General features: G+C 38.1%; 1 protein-coding gene across 3 annotated transcripts in view; it reads right to left on the bottom strand.

The window, feature by feature from the left end:
* Positions 1–1090: 1090 nt before the first annotated feature.
* Positions 1091–16732, bottom strand: part of ACO2 (aconitase 2) — a 29718-nt gene continuing 14076 nt past the window's right edge. For all 3 annotated transcript variants that reach the window (XM_081957675.1, XM_081957674.1, XM_081957673.1), the window contains exons 8-18: positions 16163–16254; positions 15809–15914; positions 15155–15312; positions 14976–15049; positions 13238–13349; positions 11013–11135; positions 10144–10299; positions 5045–5236; positions 3492–3624; positions 2885–3006; positions 1091–1567 (exon numbers count right to left, since the gene is read on the bottom strand). In XM_081957675.1, coding sequence (XP_081813801.1) covers positions 1430–1567; positions 2885–3006; positions 3492–3624; positions 5045–5236; positions 10144–10299; positions 11013–11135; positions 13238–13349; positions 14976–15049; positions 15155–15312; positions 15809–15914; positions 16163–16254 — 1406 coding nt within the window. In that variant the 3' untranslated portion in view covers positions 1091–1429. The remainder of the gene's footprint in view (positions 1568–2884; positions 3007–3491; positions 3625–5044; positions 5237–10143; positions 10300–11012; positions 11136–13237; positions 13350–14975; positions 15050–15154; positions 15313–15808; positions 15915–16162; positions 16255–16732) is intronic.

Below are 16732 nucleotides of genomic sequence, written 5' to 3'. Positions count from 1 at the left end.
TTTAATAATATTCATAGCATGGCTCACTATTTAAATATGATAAGCTGCTTTCATTACATAAAAATGTATTCTATGTCAAAAATTAGTTTGGGGAATATTTTCTGAAAACTCTTATATTGATGTAAAAATAGGAAGGTGCTGACAACTGAGACATGCAGATTGAATTAAAAAATGCAGTCAAACTATTCTGTGAGAGTATAGGTCATTCCAGAACAATCCCAAAACATTAATATCTGTTTTATTGGAAATAGATACAAAAAGCAGCTGAACTCTGAATCAGTGCCATTAGTATTTTGGAAGTAATTTATAGAGTTCTGAGTATAAACCAATCATCTCATAGTCTCTGTTTATATTTGATTGATAATCTCCATCATCCACTATGAAGACAGTTCTTGATCATCCTGGCTGAATGTGATGGGAATTGAAATACGGTATATCCCAAAGATGCCAAGGGAATACCATTGCATGAAAGTGTTTTAATATAAAATCATTTCACACTATGTTTTTAAAACAGTAACTTAAACACAATCAGGAAGCAGTGAGGGGTGGCAGGCTCATAGCATCACTAAGACATCTTTTTGTGCACTAATCTATTTCTCAGTAAAAAACAGAAAACTACAATAACCACAACTGAGCTATATTTAAAATATATAATTACTGAATTCCAAGTTGTGTCATAAAAAGCAGCATAACTTCATAACTAAAATTATTTTCAATTTTTCCTGCTTTTTTTAAAAAGTGAAACATAGAGATGGGATGGGTAGGAACATTATAAAAGAAGAGAAGTGAGACATTTAGAGCTGAGCCACAGGTAAAAAGTTATGTCAAATGGGAATAGATCTACTTGATATATGGATATACCAATATGCTGTCGGTTTCATATTGCAGCGGAAATTATCGATAGATCAGGATGTTTTACTGAAACTCGTAGGTTGTAATCAAAATTAAATTTTTCATGATTCCAGGGGCATACATATTATTTATGGTACTTGCCAAGTTTTCAAACAACCCACTCTCAATTTTAGCACACTCATGCTCCATTCCTCACAAACTTGAAGAAAGTGCTACTAGGAAACTCAACAACCAGGTATGTCAGTTACAATTTTATTTTCCACAAGAGCAATAATCTTCTAATTTTTCATTCTTTTGTCATCACTGAAATTACTGGGCAAGAAAATAATTGAAAAATAAATATGAAGCAATATTAAGACAACCGAAATGCATGAAAAACAGGTAGTTATGAAAGATAGAACTGTATGATGGAAAAAAAAGAAAGAAAATACTTTTATTGGTGTATGCAAGTGAATTGAAATGAATAGGAAGCTAAAGTTACATTTGATCACATACATTTAGTCTCAAGAATTGTTGTGGAATTGCACTTTAATGGACATTACTCATCAAGTCCACTGGATACATTATGTGCGTAGATTCAGTGCTGCTTTAGCTCTTTCATTCTGTTGAGTGCACTACCAGCTTTAAACCACTCAATCTGAGTCTCATTGAAGGTATGATTCAGTATTATTGTTTCTTGGCTCCCATTAGGATGTTTAATGATGCATTTCAGGGGCTGTTGGAGAAATTGGAGAAATATATATATTTGGACTTCCTATCATAAGTAATGCATTTTGTTAAGTCATCAATAATTCTGATGGTTTTTAGACATCTGGTATCCTCTAAAACATTTACCACAAAAACTTGGGAACATTTAGTTTCTGAATTTAATATGCCATGATTTATTCCCTCATTTGATCGTTTAGCAAATCTTACCAAATATTGAATGCAAAATATGCAAGGATCCAGGTACTGTACTAAACTTGGCAGAACACGGCATTTCCCCTATGTAGGCCTCTTAAATTCAATATTTTACTTTAACCCGTTAAATGTTAAGACACACCAGCCAAGAAATGCTGCTCTTCCCCATTTTAACATCCCTGCAATGCTTCAAATCTCAACAGTGCTCTGGAATGCTCCGGTATCAAGGCTGAAGAAGCTTAAGAGAAGTACCACCTCCAAGTGGGTGTAGCTTCTTCAGCACATGAAGCATTGGCAAATATTCAGTTTCCACTCTCAACACTGGATTTGGAAAAAAAAAAACACCTTACATTATTCCCCAAAATACAATATGTATTCTTTACATTCATGTATAACAAACTATTTTGTAGAAAGAAAGAGGAAAAAACACAGCTACTAGAGTGAAAAAACACTAGCCACCATATATGATAAGCAACCTATACATTTTGTCTATTTCTAAATATACAGTACTAGGGATATACAAAACACTTTGTTCTGTTTCAAACATGCAATTTCACAAAATTTCAAAATGTTCCATTTTGAATATGAAACTGCTTCGGAGGTGTTTAAAGCCCTAAACAGTATTGACGCCTGTTCCAACCTGAGGTACTTCCAAAATGCATGGAATAGCTTGTCTTGAACTCAAAACACCAGTTTCCACTTTCAACAATAAAATTTTATCTTCCAAATATTTTGTACACTCTTCTAATTTCCTGTAGATTTGAATATTTCCGAGAATTCGTGTGTATTCGCAGTATGCTTGTAATATTATTATTTATTCTTATTCTCTTCTATATTCTCCCTCTTATTGGTATTATTATGATTATCATTATTCTGTTGCTTTGCATGTACACTGAGAGCTTCTGCACCAGAGACAAATTCCTTGTTTGTCTAATCACACTTGGCCAAATAAAGTATTCAGTTTAATTTGATATATTGTATTTTTAATATGCAAAGTTCAGCAAAAAGTATTAATGTATTTTGAAATATATTGTTGCATGTGTCAGAACCCTGAAATACAGTAGTTCATGATAAAGAAGGTGCAAGAAAATGAAATGGAGTAGGAGTAGGGCTGAGAGCTGGGACCATTTACCTTTCCAGGGGCAAAATCTTTTAGACCCACAATGCTTAGCTTGTCCACAGGGTGGATCTTGTCATAATCAGCTGGATCAGCAAATGTTAGTGGCAAGAGTCCTTGCTTCTTCAAATTGGTTTCTGTTAAAATATTTAAATTTCATATATTAGAATGTGCATTTCAGGACTGTTGCAAAGAGCAAAACCTCAATACTATTTGTGCATTTTGTAATATGCCTTGCATCTCATCGTCACAGGTACCTTCAAATATTTATGAAACCGATTGCTTCTCACCATTTCTATATTCCTTCAGCCTTGCATATGCATCTAATTTTGTAAAGCGGATAGGAATACTTATCAATTGTAACAGTATTTACTCCTAAACAATTTTTACCATACTTGTTTTACATTTATACTACAATTAATAAGAATATGACCTCATTCTTACTTTGTCTTGAGATTTATTAGATTTTATTAATATTGCTTTTTCTCTATCTCCACCAATTGCCTGAAGATATACAAGAAGCTCAAACTAAATATGAGTTCTATTATTCTGATGAGCAAAATATATTAAATATCTAGTAGCCTTCTAGCAGCAGTAGTTTTGCAGGAAGTGGCGGTTTTACCATGAATCCTGGCAAAGCTCTTGACAATAATGGCCCTTCCTCCTAGATGTCGCGGCTCCAAAGCTGCATGTTCCCGACTTGAGCCTTCTCCGTAATTTTCATCTCCAACAACAACCCACTTAACATTATTTTTCTGAAACAAACGAAATATTTATTCAAAAGCATAAATGCATAAATTATGCCAGGAGGCAAAGCAAAAGCTAAGTCTGTTACTCTATTGTTCTTTGAAAAAAATGGCAAGAACAACAATGAATGGTTGCATCTGAAAACTTACTTGAGAGCAATGAAAATGGGAAAAACGTATTGTACATCAGTTGCATAATGTTGGAGGGAGACTAGTAACTGGAAAATTTCCCCCAAATCATGTTGTCTTTCAAAAAAACCTTGTGTTCCCTCAGAGAAAGCATATCATACTGGTATATATTTCTTTTAAGCTACTGCCTGTTTTTCCTCTCACAAAGCCATCAAGATAGAACTACCCACAATGGTCTGTGAAGTTATAAAAAATGCCATCTGAATACCAGGATTGGGCAACCTCTGGCTGGTATTTCAGCAATACCACGGCCCCCTTGAAAAATTCTGACCAGATGTCCAGAGATATGCAGGATATGGAGCTTCCTCTACCTCTTCCATTTCTCAGACCAAGCTCTCAAGTTCTTAGGTTGCAAAGGCCACATCCTCGACCTCCAACCCTCTGGTGCAGGGCCTTTCCAGACAACAGCATAGAGGGTTTTACCCTATCCCCTAACACATCTGGAACTGTTGTAGAATACCTTAACAGGCCCTTGGGTCAGATTTTATTTTCAGTTTCCTAGCATCCTAAGAATAAATAAGTATTGGCAATGATTTATTTAATGTAAACACCAAGGAAAGACATTTTCATTCCCTTTTTAATTTTTAATGTTTTTATTTTATTTTAATATAAACAATCCATTTCCCATTAAACAGTATTTCGTCTAGGTACAAATATTTTGTGCCAACAATTAACATTTACAATCATATTCATTATTTAATCTATTCTTAACTTGATTTCCAATACCTTAAATATCCGATACTATAACAATCCTCATCCTGATTTATTTAACTATTAATTATATTAACTATTAATATTTTCTATATTTTACAAGACGTTTTCATTCTCAAGTCTGAATGCATTTAAATGTGTCAGTTACTCTACTGAAGTGAGCACAAGTGTAACTAAGAAAAACATAAACATAATAACTAAGTGTTCACAGCTAAGAGAAGGGGCAGAAAAGTTCTCATACTGAGTTAGACCCAATTTAATATTCTCTAGTTTAAGTGACAGTTATTCTAGCTTTTCTGACATAGTCCTTTCCCAGTGTTTCCGAGAGCTATCTAAAAAACAGAGAAATTCTAATGTCAAAGTCTCAGATCTACCCCAAACATTCACTATTTTCAGTTCTGGACTTCTGTTCTGAGCATATGGCCTCTGGCTCCCCACAGCATCTGAATGGCTGCAATGAAAAACAGTCTCTTTCTGCTGCTACACACATACACCGTGCCTAAAATACAATTACATTTCATAGCCTTACCTTGTAGTAACGGGCTGTGTCAGGAACAGGTCCAAACTCCTGTGTTAATGCATTTCTAACTGAGTTGGCCTTCTCATTTTCAGTATTTATAGCTCCAATCAATAGATTGTTTGAAATGTTGTCCAGGTGCCCACGGAATTTGAGCCAGGGGCCTGCTGCTGAAATGTGGTCAGTTGTGCATTTCCCTTTTACCTGAATGCAAGATAATGACAGACATTCAGTCTGCATAAAAAGAACATTTTGACAGCATCAAACAATTTTTAGGACTCCAACGTTTATTTTACCCTACGGATCATTACCTTGTAGCATGAAGCAGCTTGCGCATCCCAAGGAAGCTCTGAGCTACACCATTGGGAGTATATATTTCCAGAAGGGTCATCCACTCATCCATGACAGACAGGTTATAGACAAGGGATCAAACTAAATATGATCCACTGGAGAAGGAAATGCAACCCCCTCCAATATTCTGCCAAGAAAACCAAATGGATGTTCACAACCAAGACAATGCAAATGTGATATGGAAGATGAGCCCACAGATCAGACAGTATCCAACAAGCTACTGAGGAAGACAAGAGGGCAAGTACGAGTAGCAATGATGAAAGCCAAAAGAATGTGTGATGTGCCAGAGACAAAAGAAAGTTCTTTACTGTAAATATATATATAAATAAAAAACCCACTGGTAAGCGGAATGTAGAACAGACAAACATGATGTCAGAGCAGAAACTTAAAATTCAACATTGATATTCAGGGACTCAATAAATTGAAGCAGATGAGAACGGGTCAGTTCACATTAGAAGAACACCCAATCTTCTACAATGGATAAAGGAAAAAAACAGAGAAGAAATGTGCTCAGATACAACCCACATTCCATCGCTGGCCATCAGGGATGAGCAATTATCCCCGGTGGAACGGGCACGCAATTTGGGCGTCCTCCTTGATGCCCGGCTGGCTATGGAAGATCATGTGGCAGCCGTGGCGAGGGGGGCGTTCCACCAGGTTCGCCTGGTGCGCCAATTGCGACCCCTTTTGGACCGGGAGGCCTTGCGCACAGTCACTCATGCGCTGGTGACGTCTCGCCTGGACTACTGTAATGCTCTCTACATGGGGCTCCTCTTGAGGTGCACCCGGAGACTGCAGTTGGTCCAGAATGTAGCCGCGCGGGTAATTATGGGGAGATCGAGGTTCTCCCATATAACACCTCTCCTGCGCAAGCTGCACTGGCTTCCTGTGGCCTACCGGGTACGCTTCAAGGTGTTAGTTACCATCTTCAAAGCGCTCCATGGCACAGGGCCTAGTTATCTGCGGGATCGTGTCCTGCCCCATACATCCCTGCAACCCATTCGCTCACACAGAGAGGGACTCCTCCGGGTGCCGTCCTCCAGAGAGTGTCAGAGGGCGGTGCCCAGGAGTAGGGCCTTCTCTGTGGTGGGCCCTACCCTTTGGAATGACCTCCCCCCAGACATTAGGACAACAACTGACCTCCGCTCCTTCCGTATGAAATTGAAGACCCACCTGTTTCGACTAGCCAGCCTGGCATAACTCTACAGCTTCTCCACCCCTTGGTCATTTTTAACTGTTAATTTTAGTTTTTAAATTTTTACTGTTATTGGGGTTTTACCTTTTTCTAAGCACTGTAATTTATTTATTTATTTTTACCTCCTCTATATGATACTGTCTTGCTTGTTGCTTTTGTACGTCGCCCTGAGTCCCTGTGGGGAGAGGGGGTGACTAACAAGTTCAAATAAATAAATAAATAAATAAACCCCCACAAAATGACACAATACTATCAGTTTACATCCAAGGCAAGCCAACCAGCATTATAGTGGATCAAATCTATATTCTGACCACATATGCAGAGAAAATAAAAACCGGATGATTCTATGGTAACTTGCAATGCTTTTTTGAGGCAACACCACAATGGACACTCATTACAGGTATATTGGAATACTAACGTTGGGAATGAAACAGTGTTAGGAATCATGGGAAAATGTGATCTTTGTATACAAACTGAAGCAGGAAACTTACTAATATATTTCTTTCAAGACAACTAGACATTTGCCTTCTTTCAAGAAGCTACAATACAACTTTACATATGGATATCACTGGATGAAAAACGCCTACATCAAATTGACTATGTAAGGTACCAGGCTAGAACTCATGAGATTCTGAGTTCTAATCCCACTTTAGGCATGAAAGTCGGGTAGGCGATTTTGGGCCAGTCTGTCTCTCTTAGCCTAACCCATTTCACAGAGTTGTTGTGTGGAAAACAGGAAGAGAAAGGAATATTAGGTATGTTTGCTGCCTTGAATTATTTATAAAAATAGTAAATGTGGGATAAAAACAAATACATAATCTGCAAGTACTACTGTATTCAATCAGCAAAAAAGAAGATATGTTGCTGTGTCTTAGGCTATAAACTTCCATTTGCAAAATCACAACTTAAATGAATGAAAACAAACACAGTTATACCAATGAGATAAGACCTAAGTAATACCGTATTTTTCAGAGTTTAAGACGCACCTTTTTTCCTCTAAAAAGAGGCTGAAAATCTGGGTGCGTCTTATACACAGAATACAGCATTTTTTGCCTCCCGAAACCTCGCCCCCTTCATCAAAATGGCCGTGCATAGCCTTATGGAGGCTTACAGCTCCTGGGGGCTGGGGAGGGCAGAAATGAGCAAAAAATGGGCCGTTTCCCCCCCCCCCCAGCAGCACTCCATAAGCCTCCATAAGGCTATGCATGCAATTTTTTGACAAAAAACTGGGCCGTTTTCGCAAAGAACGGGCTGTTTTTTGCTCGTTTTTGCCCCCCCCCAGGAGCACTCTGCAAGCCCCCCCCAAGGCTATTCATGCCTTTTTTTTAAAAAAAAGTGGTCTGTTTTTGCGAAAAATGGGCCGTTTTGCGGAGGTTTGCAGAGTACAAAAACTTTCGGAAAGCTGTTTAGTTAGAGTGGTTAATGAGAATTGCATTGATCAAATGCTGTCCCAACAGAAACAAAGTTTTAGGTGCTACAGGTTGTCAGCTATTTCCTTCTCCAGCACATGGACAAATACACCTGGAAACATCTATCTACCTACCTACTCTCTCTCCCTCCCTACTGTATTTCTCTCTCTCTGTTTTTCTCTCTCTCTATCCCTTTACCTACCTACCTAACTACTCTCGTTCTCTCCCTACCTCCCTACTGTATTTCTTTCTCTTTCTCTCCCTCTCTCTCCCTCTATCTACCTACCTACTTTTTTTAAAAAATGTGCCTCTTCAAAACCTGGGTGCGTCTTATACTCCGAAAAATTCAGTATTCAATATGATTCTAGGGTGAAGATAAAAAGATTTAAATGATTAGATTTGATAAGAATAAGAATGCCTGAAGAACACTAGACTGAAATTGTGGTATCAATAAAGATGAAGCAAACAAAAATATCATGTAGTATAAGAAATTGAAGTTGCTGCCTGCTGACATATTGCAAACAGGACATATTTTCAATGCTGAGGAAAGACAGAAAGCAAAAGGTGATAGAAATAGAAGAAAAATTGTCCAATTGAATTCCAGAAAACAGCAAGAATCCCAATAAGCAATGCATTGAAACTGAGGATAACAATCAAATGGGAAAGGCAAGTGATTTAAAAAAATTACAGAACCTTTTAATAATAATAATAATAATAATAATAATAATAATAATAATAATAATAATAATCTTTAATTTATAAACCGCACCCTTTCCTAAACAGGACTCGGGCCGGTGTACAGTCATATTAAAACAGTATGAATACAAAATATAAATATACTTAAATATACAAATAGGTAAACGGAGGAGGTAGGATATGCACTGTACAATATTTAAATTAAAATACAAATAAACATTAAAATTACCCTTAAAAACTACCCAATAAGACGTTTGCCAGGAGGTTAAAATGGGACTATAGATCAGTTAAGCCAGCTAATTGGAACAGGTGGGTCTTAAGCTCCTGTCGGAAGGAGCGGAGGTCGGTAGTAGTTCTAATATCGGGGGGGGGGGTATTTTTTATACAATGGTTAGTGATTAGGAAACACAAAAGCTCAACTGGAAAAACAAAGATGGCACAAATATGTGGAAAACAAGAAAGTAAATAGTAAATATAAAAAAAAATAGCAATAGTACTTAGACGTATAGGCTTCACAGCCCTCTCTAAGCAGTTTACAGAGTCAGCATATTTTCCCCAACAACCTGGGTTCTCATTTTACCCACCTCAGAAGGATGGCTGGCTGAGTCAACCTTGAGCAGAAATCGAACTTCTGGAGTGAACAATGAGTAAGCCTGCAGTACTGCACTCTAACCACTGTGCCATTATGGCTCCCCAAATTGATGATACAAAGCCTTATTCAATTAGTCAAAGCAGTGGAAATTGAAGATAAATGGCTCTAAAAATATCACTATGCGTAGAACTACAATAGTTAATGAACATCCAGCTGAATGGCTTCAAATTTCGCAAGATACTGTAATCAAAGTGCTACTTGCAATTTGCAAGTAAAGATGGAAAACGTAGTATCGCCCAAGGCACTGGAAAGGATAAATGTATATATCAATTCCAGAAAAGAGCAGTGCTAAGCCATGTTCCAACTATGAAACAACTATACCTGTCTCAGATACCAGTAAGATAATGTTGAAGATTTTACAATTCAGATTGGAACAGTAAGTGCCAGATGTACAAGGTAGATTCGGAAGAGAAAGATCACATTGAAAACATTCTGTAGATAATGGAAAAGGTAAGAAACTTAAAAAAAAAGATTTTGCTTCATTGATTGCAGGTAGTCCACAACAAATTGTGGACAGCCACGGATATCATCAAGTGTTGTGTTATTTACTATGACATGTGTGGATGTATTATGACACAGAAGCAACAGTTTGAAAGAAATACAGAGCAACTATGATTCAAAAGTGGGAAGGGGAGCAATGTAGTTGTGTGCCGTCACTACATAATTTGACCAATACACTTCAGTTATTTTTGTTCCTTGCATTAGAAATGTTTTATAAGAGCCTCTGTGAAACAGAAAGTTTAGATATTATCCAATAATTGCACAAAACAAAACTCTTCGTATTTATCTGTTTGCCTCTGATTCTTACCTTTATGAGGATCAGCATATCTTCCAGGTCCTTGCCATCCCACTTGTCAAAGGGCTCAAGCAGTTGCAAACGCTGGCTAGTGACGCTCACATCCACATGTTGGCTACTACCATCCTTTGGAGGATACTGATAGGTATCCTGGCCTGGATCAAAATCCTAATAGAAAATAAGGAAAAGTGACTGTAATGAGGAAAGGAGTATCATTTAGAAAGGAAAGGCAAACACTAAATGTTGGATGCATCTTGTGTATATCAATAGGCCAAATAAAGACTTTTTATCACTTGAATCATTTTGCTCTAGCATCCTCAAGTACTGTTTGACTCAAATAATTTTCCTTTCTCCCTCCCTTTATTGAAAGCTTGAATTACTACTCTTCACCTATCTCACTTCAATGTCATATCATTGTTCATGGGGATTGCAACCTGTAAGGTATCTGTGGAGTATTTGGTGTTTTATACAGCTGTACTTAAGTAAGTGCTACATAGTTAGCCTACCTACGAAACAAACAAAATTATATTGCCATACATCTAGTCAATGGAACTCTGTAGGGTAGCCAGAAAATTAAAATAATAATAATAATAATAAACAATCAAAATACATTAAAAAGAATCAAGCTAAGGCTCTTAAAAACAGTTCCTTACCAATACACCATACACACATACGTATGTGTACACCACCCATATATACACAGCTCCATTAAAGTCCTCATCTCAGTGCCAGGGAGAAAAACCAGGTTTATAGCTTTTCCAAAAGCCAACAGGGTCATAGCCATCCAAATCACTGGAAGGAGGCTGTTCATTAGGGAATCACCATGACAAAGAAGACATGCTTCCCAGGGAATTTCTGAAGATTAAGAAAAAAATAAGTACCAATTTTGGCAATTCATCAGCATCAGGTGGCTCAAGCTTAAACTTCTTTCCATCTGCTCCTGTCAGTAAGTCAACCTCCGGATTAAACTTCAAAGTGCCACCAAGTGCCAGGGCTGTTACTATCTGGAAAAGGCAATCCGTTATGAGTAAAAAAAAAAAAAAGATTGCTTCATTTCTATCTTTTTATTTGCAAGTAATAAGCATTTTTGTAACCATCATCCACTACTCCAACTAAAAAACCTGACATTGTATGGAGAGAAATACCTGATTGGGGAAAGCTACTTGTAGCATGAAGTTCAAGTATTGGACGAGCAAAAATTGGAATATAGGTCCAGAGTTGAATAAATAATCTTAATTAAGTAAAGGCCTCTGAGAAAAGGAGGCAATTGAAATACATTCTTTCTCTAATACAGGTAGTCCCCAGTAGTTCATTCAGTGCTAGTTCAGTGCTGAACAAATGATGGTTATGACCAGTCATCAGAATTCCAGATTTCCAAGGGGCTGACAATCATATGATCTTGATCTGTGTGCCTAACAATTGGTTCACAATTAGGGACAGTTACCAAATGCCTTGCAATTATATAGTTGTTACTGTGAAAGTCCGAAATCTGGTGAATGTCAACATTCACCGGTGAATGTCGACATTCACATAGTCGCTTGGTGTATGTCCGAAATATATACCCTTATCCTCTCGACACCCTTACCCTAATACCCTTATCCTGTCGACACCTCGGCTCCTCGCTTCCTTTTAAGCGTCTTCTATTCGCGGACTTCTTTTTTTAAAAAACCTGCGATCCTGCGCAGTTAGAACGAGTAGTTTCCAGGACCGCGAATTGAAAAGCAAAAGTAAAGCGTTACGCTGACTCGTTATATATATGTCACCATGAAAGACCGAAATTGGTATGTGTCGACATTCACCGGTGAATGTCAACATTCACCAATTTCGATCTTTCATTCACCGGTGAATGTCGACATTCACCAAATTTCGGTCTTTCACGGTGACATAGTCACCATTTGCAACCTTTCCTGCTGGATTCCCCAGCAGGAAAGATTGAAAGTCTCTAGTGTAAGTCTCCCCGCTGCTTGCGCATCTTCACCAGCCCTTCTGTACTAGCACCACCCATTTACATACCCTCATCCTTCCTGGCACAGCTTCCCTGACATGCATGGCACCTCACCCACCCTCCCCAACCCCATGATGTGATGTGATTGCAATGTCACACCAGACATTTGCACATCATCCCTGACTCATGCAGCACTTTTCACATGCCTTTCTCATCCCACTGGACAATTCTCACGCAGTCGGCCCTCCCAAGCAAGCCAGACAGGAAATATAACCAGATGCGTTACTTCTGCTTTACTGAAAGGCTCTATTCTCAGAATCTTAGCAAGACTGAAAGTACTGTACCACTATTTCTTTTATAGCCTGAGAACTTAATGGGGGTGGGGTGGGGGGAATCCCTTCTGAGCCTTTATATCCTGCCATCTTGCAGCTGCAGGCTATGGCCTTTTATATGACCTTTTCCTAAGCAGCGTATCTTCCATCTCTTCCATTGCCACATACTACTACATGCACCGACTTGCACCCTTCCCAACCTGCACATTTCTCGTGCACACCCTTGATTCCTTTCCAGCCCCACCGTGCTTTTCAGCATCCCCTCACATCTTTCCGGCCTTGCATAGCATCATGCACTCTTCCCAACCTTAGCAGCCCCCATCTCCATACACCCTCCTGACCCACACAGCATCTCATGTGCACCCCCTTATGCAGCCTTCCTGTCCACACAGTGGCTCTTATGCACTCCTTCACACCCTTGAGTACCCTTCCCCAACCCATGCGTCTTGCACAAAGATTCTGACTCTCCCAGCATTTCTTATACATCTTCCCCCAACCCACCCTTGCGTCTTCCCCTTGCTATGCTTCTGTAGGCATGGGACTTGCAACTTCCTGCTGGCTTCCCCACTGACTTTGGTTGTGGGAAGCAAGAAATTGTCTTGCCTAACGTCCAATGGAATTCAGTTAACTACAGCAACTGGGACTCAGGGATTGCCATCACAAAATGATGCAGTTGTGCTTAGCAACAGAAATTCTGGTCCCAACTGCTGTCGTAAGTCAATGACTAGCTGTACACACAATGGGTTTGTACAGTTTTTAACTTAGTGCGATGTGTGAAACTATGCTAAGCAATTTGTGTTTACTCTCATACACCTGTCATATACTATACCTCTGGAGAAGTTACAAATGCATGTGTCTCAGGATTGGCATCATTACGACCAGTAAAATTTCTGTTATAGGATGTAACAATTGTATTCTTTTCACCTTTTTTAGTATCTTTTCTGCAAAGGAAGAAAGTTTGCCCAATGATTAAAAAGTTTATCCTGCCATAAGGATATGAGCAAGTCATTGTTAATGTCCTAACATGCATGTTACTTCAAATTAATGCTCCTAAAAATTCATAGAAAAAATCCTATTCATTTAGTGACTGTTTGAAGTTACAACAGCACTGAAAAAGTGCCTTGTGATCAGTTTTCACACTTAAGATCACTGCAGCATCCCCATAGTCATGTGATCAAAATTTGGGCAACCAGCATACATTTATGACAGATGTATTGTCCCGGGGTTATGTGATCACCATTTGTAACCTTCCCAATCAACTTCTCTGACAACCAAAGCCACTACCAATAGCAATAGCACCGCTCCATAGAGTTTAAAGTAAAAATCATTCCTCAACTACCGTAACTTAAGTTTGGCTGCTTAGCAATTGTTGAAAGTTGCTACAGACCCCCTTGCACCGAAGTTACTTATGACCCAGTTCCAAAGCTTCTTTGGCCACCTCACCTCCCCATGGTCATGCATCTTGGGTAACCAGCAAGCATTTACAGCAGTGTTTCTCAAACTTGGCAACTTTAAGTCCTGTGGACTTCAACTCCCAGAATCCCCCAGCCAGCATAGCTGGCTGGGGAATTCTGGGAGTTGAAGTCCACAGGATTTAAAGTCGCCAAGTTTGAGAAACACTGATTTACAGCGATCTGCAACACTTTGTGGTCACATGACTGCAATCATGACATTTGTGCCAAAAAACCAGCATTTACTTGTGGTTTTTTTTTTGGGGGGGGGAAATACCTCTTTAGTGAATGGGCTTGTTTAATGACCACAAATTCACTTAAGGAACACAGTGATTTGCTTAACAACCACCACAAAAAAGTCTTGAAATTGGGTTAGTCATGTGTGTGATTCACTTTAAGACTTACAATTGTAATAGGTTCCATAGGCTCCATTATAGTTGGAAATCAAGTCCTACCTACATAACTTCATATGTGGATTTGTATCACATCCAAAATTGGATTTCGCTATTCTTAAAGTACTTTAGTTTTACAAGACATTCTAAATTAGAATACATTTTAACAACATAGGACTGAATTAAATATAGGCCGTAACCTTGTTTGATTATTTACACTAGAATGTTTGCCTCAGAATTTAATAGCAACTTTTAAAGTTATTCTTAATTAACTAATGGCATACTGAAAATTTATAGTTTAGCAACCACAATTGTCCTCATTTTAGCAACTGTCATTGGTTCTGGCAAAACGATCATTAAACAAGGATCTTTGGTTGCTGCTGCTTCATTTAGATAAAAGTTCTATTGTACAGTAACACCAGTATTACTCTCACTCCAGTGTTTGTTGCACAGACATTTGGTTGTAAGTGTGTACATTGATTGGAAAATGATTTTTTACTACTGTTTACTATGATTTATTATAGTTGTAATTGTTAATAATCACTTAGCAAGTCAGTTGTGAAACAAAGAGTACTTGAATTTTTTATAAGTTTCTTGTTTATTCAATTTTATTTATTCCCTTTTTTTAGTTCTGTTTATGTATTTTCTTTAGTTTGTCTAATCAAAAATAAAATACTTCTTAGGGGAAAATCAATGTAGTTTCTCCATATATATAACATCTTACCTGTCCCACTGGCCTATGCAGGGCCCACATGCATTAGCAAGAACTACTCCACCAACATCACGCAAGATTTTTGACTGAAGGAGACAGAAAATAGAATTAGACAGCAGCCGAGGTGCTGGTCTTCACCCTGATTTTTTAAAAAGCATATTCCAACTCCAAAGAGGAAAAAGAATACTTACATATCCATCTCTTTCAATTGTGGCCCGTATCTGCTCTGAACCGGGTGTAATTGTGAACTGAGACTTGCACTTAACACCGTGACTTAATGCTTGTTTTGCCACTGCTGCAGAGCGCCCCATATCCTCATAGCTTGAATTAGTGCAGCTGCCAATCAGACCTGTGCAGACAGAACAGAGAAGAAATATCACTATCGGGTTCTTTTAAACTTTACCCTACTGAAAATACTTTTTCTTCCACTGAATCCATAATTTTTGCATGGCTCTAGCATTTTAGAGTGAGATCAGGGGAAAACCGCCAGCATTCTGTCATATCAATTTGAATTAAATGGCACACACTACTACTTAAGAATAAAATGAAGACTTATAGTGAATACTTTAGTTTTCCAAACAATTTAGTTAAATAACTTTATTAAATCATTTTGAATATATAATCACAACAGGACCATTAACCCTATAATAAACAATGCAAAACAGGTACACAAGTATTGGTTCCACTATATTAAGTAAGTCAATATTATTTTTTCCAGATATTAGCATGCCAAAATACATTATGTAAAAAATGTTTAAATGTAAAAGAAATGTTAATGGACTGTTAAGGCAGAGAGGAAAGCTACCTTAAAAAGAAAAGAGTCAGCCACATAAAATCCTACTCACCAACTCGAATATCCACTGGCCATCCCTTTTTTTCTGCCACAGAGCCAATCTCTTCTATAGTGTGTGCCAGATCTGGAGTAAAAGGCCCATTGATAAGGGGTTTCAACTTTAGGAAAGAAAAACGTAGGCAAATATTTGAGAATATTCTAAAGACCATTATAAGAACACAATTGGTTCTTGTAATACATCAATGCATGAATTGAATCAGGATATGCCATAGTTTAAAAATATTCTTACACAGGCTTCTCAGCAACAAAGATAAGGAAAAAATGAACACACATAGCAGAGTCCAACTCCCCTTCTAAACTTCGGTTATTTCTCTAGCTTTCTTCAGAAGCCACAAGAATGACTTACCTCACTGAGATTAATTTCAATTAGCTGATCATAGGAGCAGCCAGGATCAGGTTTCAAATGCTCTTGGAATTCATCTGCCACATTAGCAATTTCTGAAAATAGAAAAAGAAGAGGATAGATTAGAAAGAGAAAAACCTATTATGATCGCTTGTGAAGAACAATTAATTTTTCTAACAGGACTCTGCCGCACCCAAAATATGTTTGTACCAAAACATGCAAGCTAATACCAAGTACACTAATATAGGTTAGTTCTTGACTTACAACTGCAACTGTGACCAGAATTTCAATCATAAGTTATGACAGTCAAAATCTGAGGCACCAACATAATTAGATACAATTATTTTGACCATTTTGGTGGCACTCATTAAGCAAATCACAGGATCAGAAGTCCAAATCAATTCTGAATGGGAGGTGGGGGTTTTTTTGTGTGGCAAAAATGGCCAAAAAAACCTCCAACACAAATGATGGCCATCTGACCGCATGACACTGCAACCAGTCATAAATATGAGACAGTTGCCAAACACCCAAAATGCAGACATGGGACTGTGGGGGGAGGCAACATTTTATGAG

The sequence above is a fragment of the Natrix helvetica genome, assembly GCF_964273705.1.
Source record: "Natrix helvetica genome assembly, chromosome: 6".
Lineage (NCBI taxonomy): Eukaryota > Metazoa > Chordata > Lepidosauria > Squamata > Natricidae > Natrix > Natrix helvetica.
Note: the sequence above shows the minus strand (reverse complement) of the source record. Positions and strands in the feature narration are given on the sequence as shown.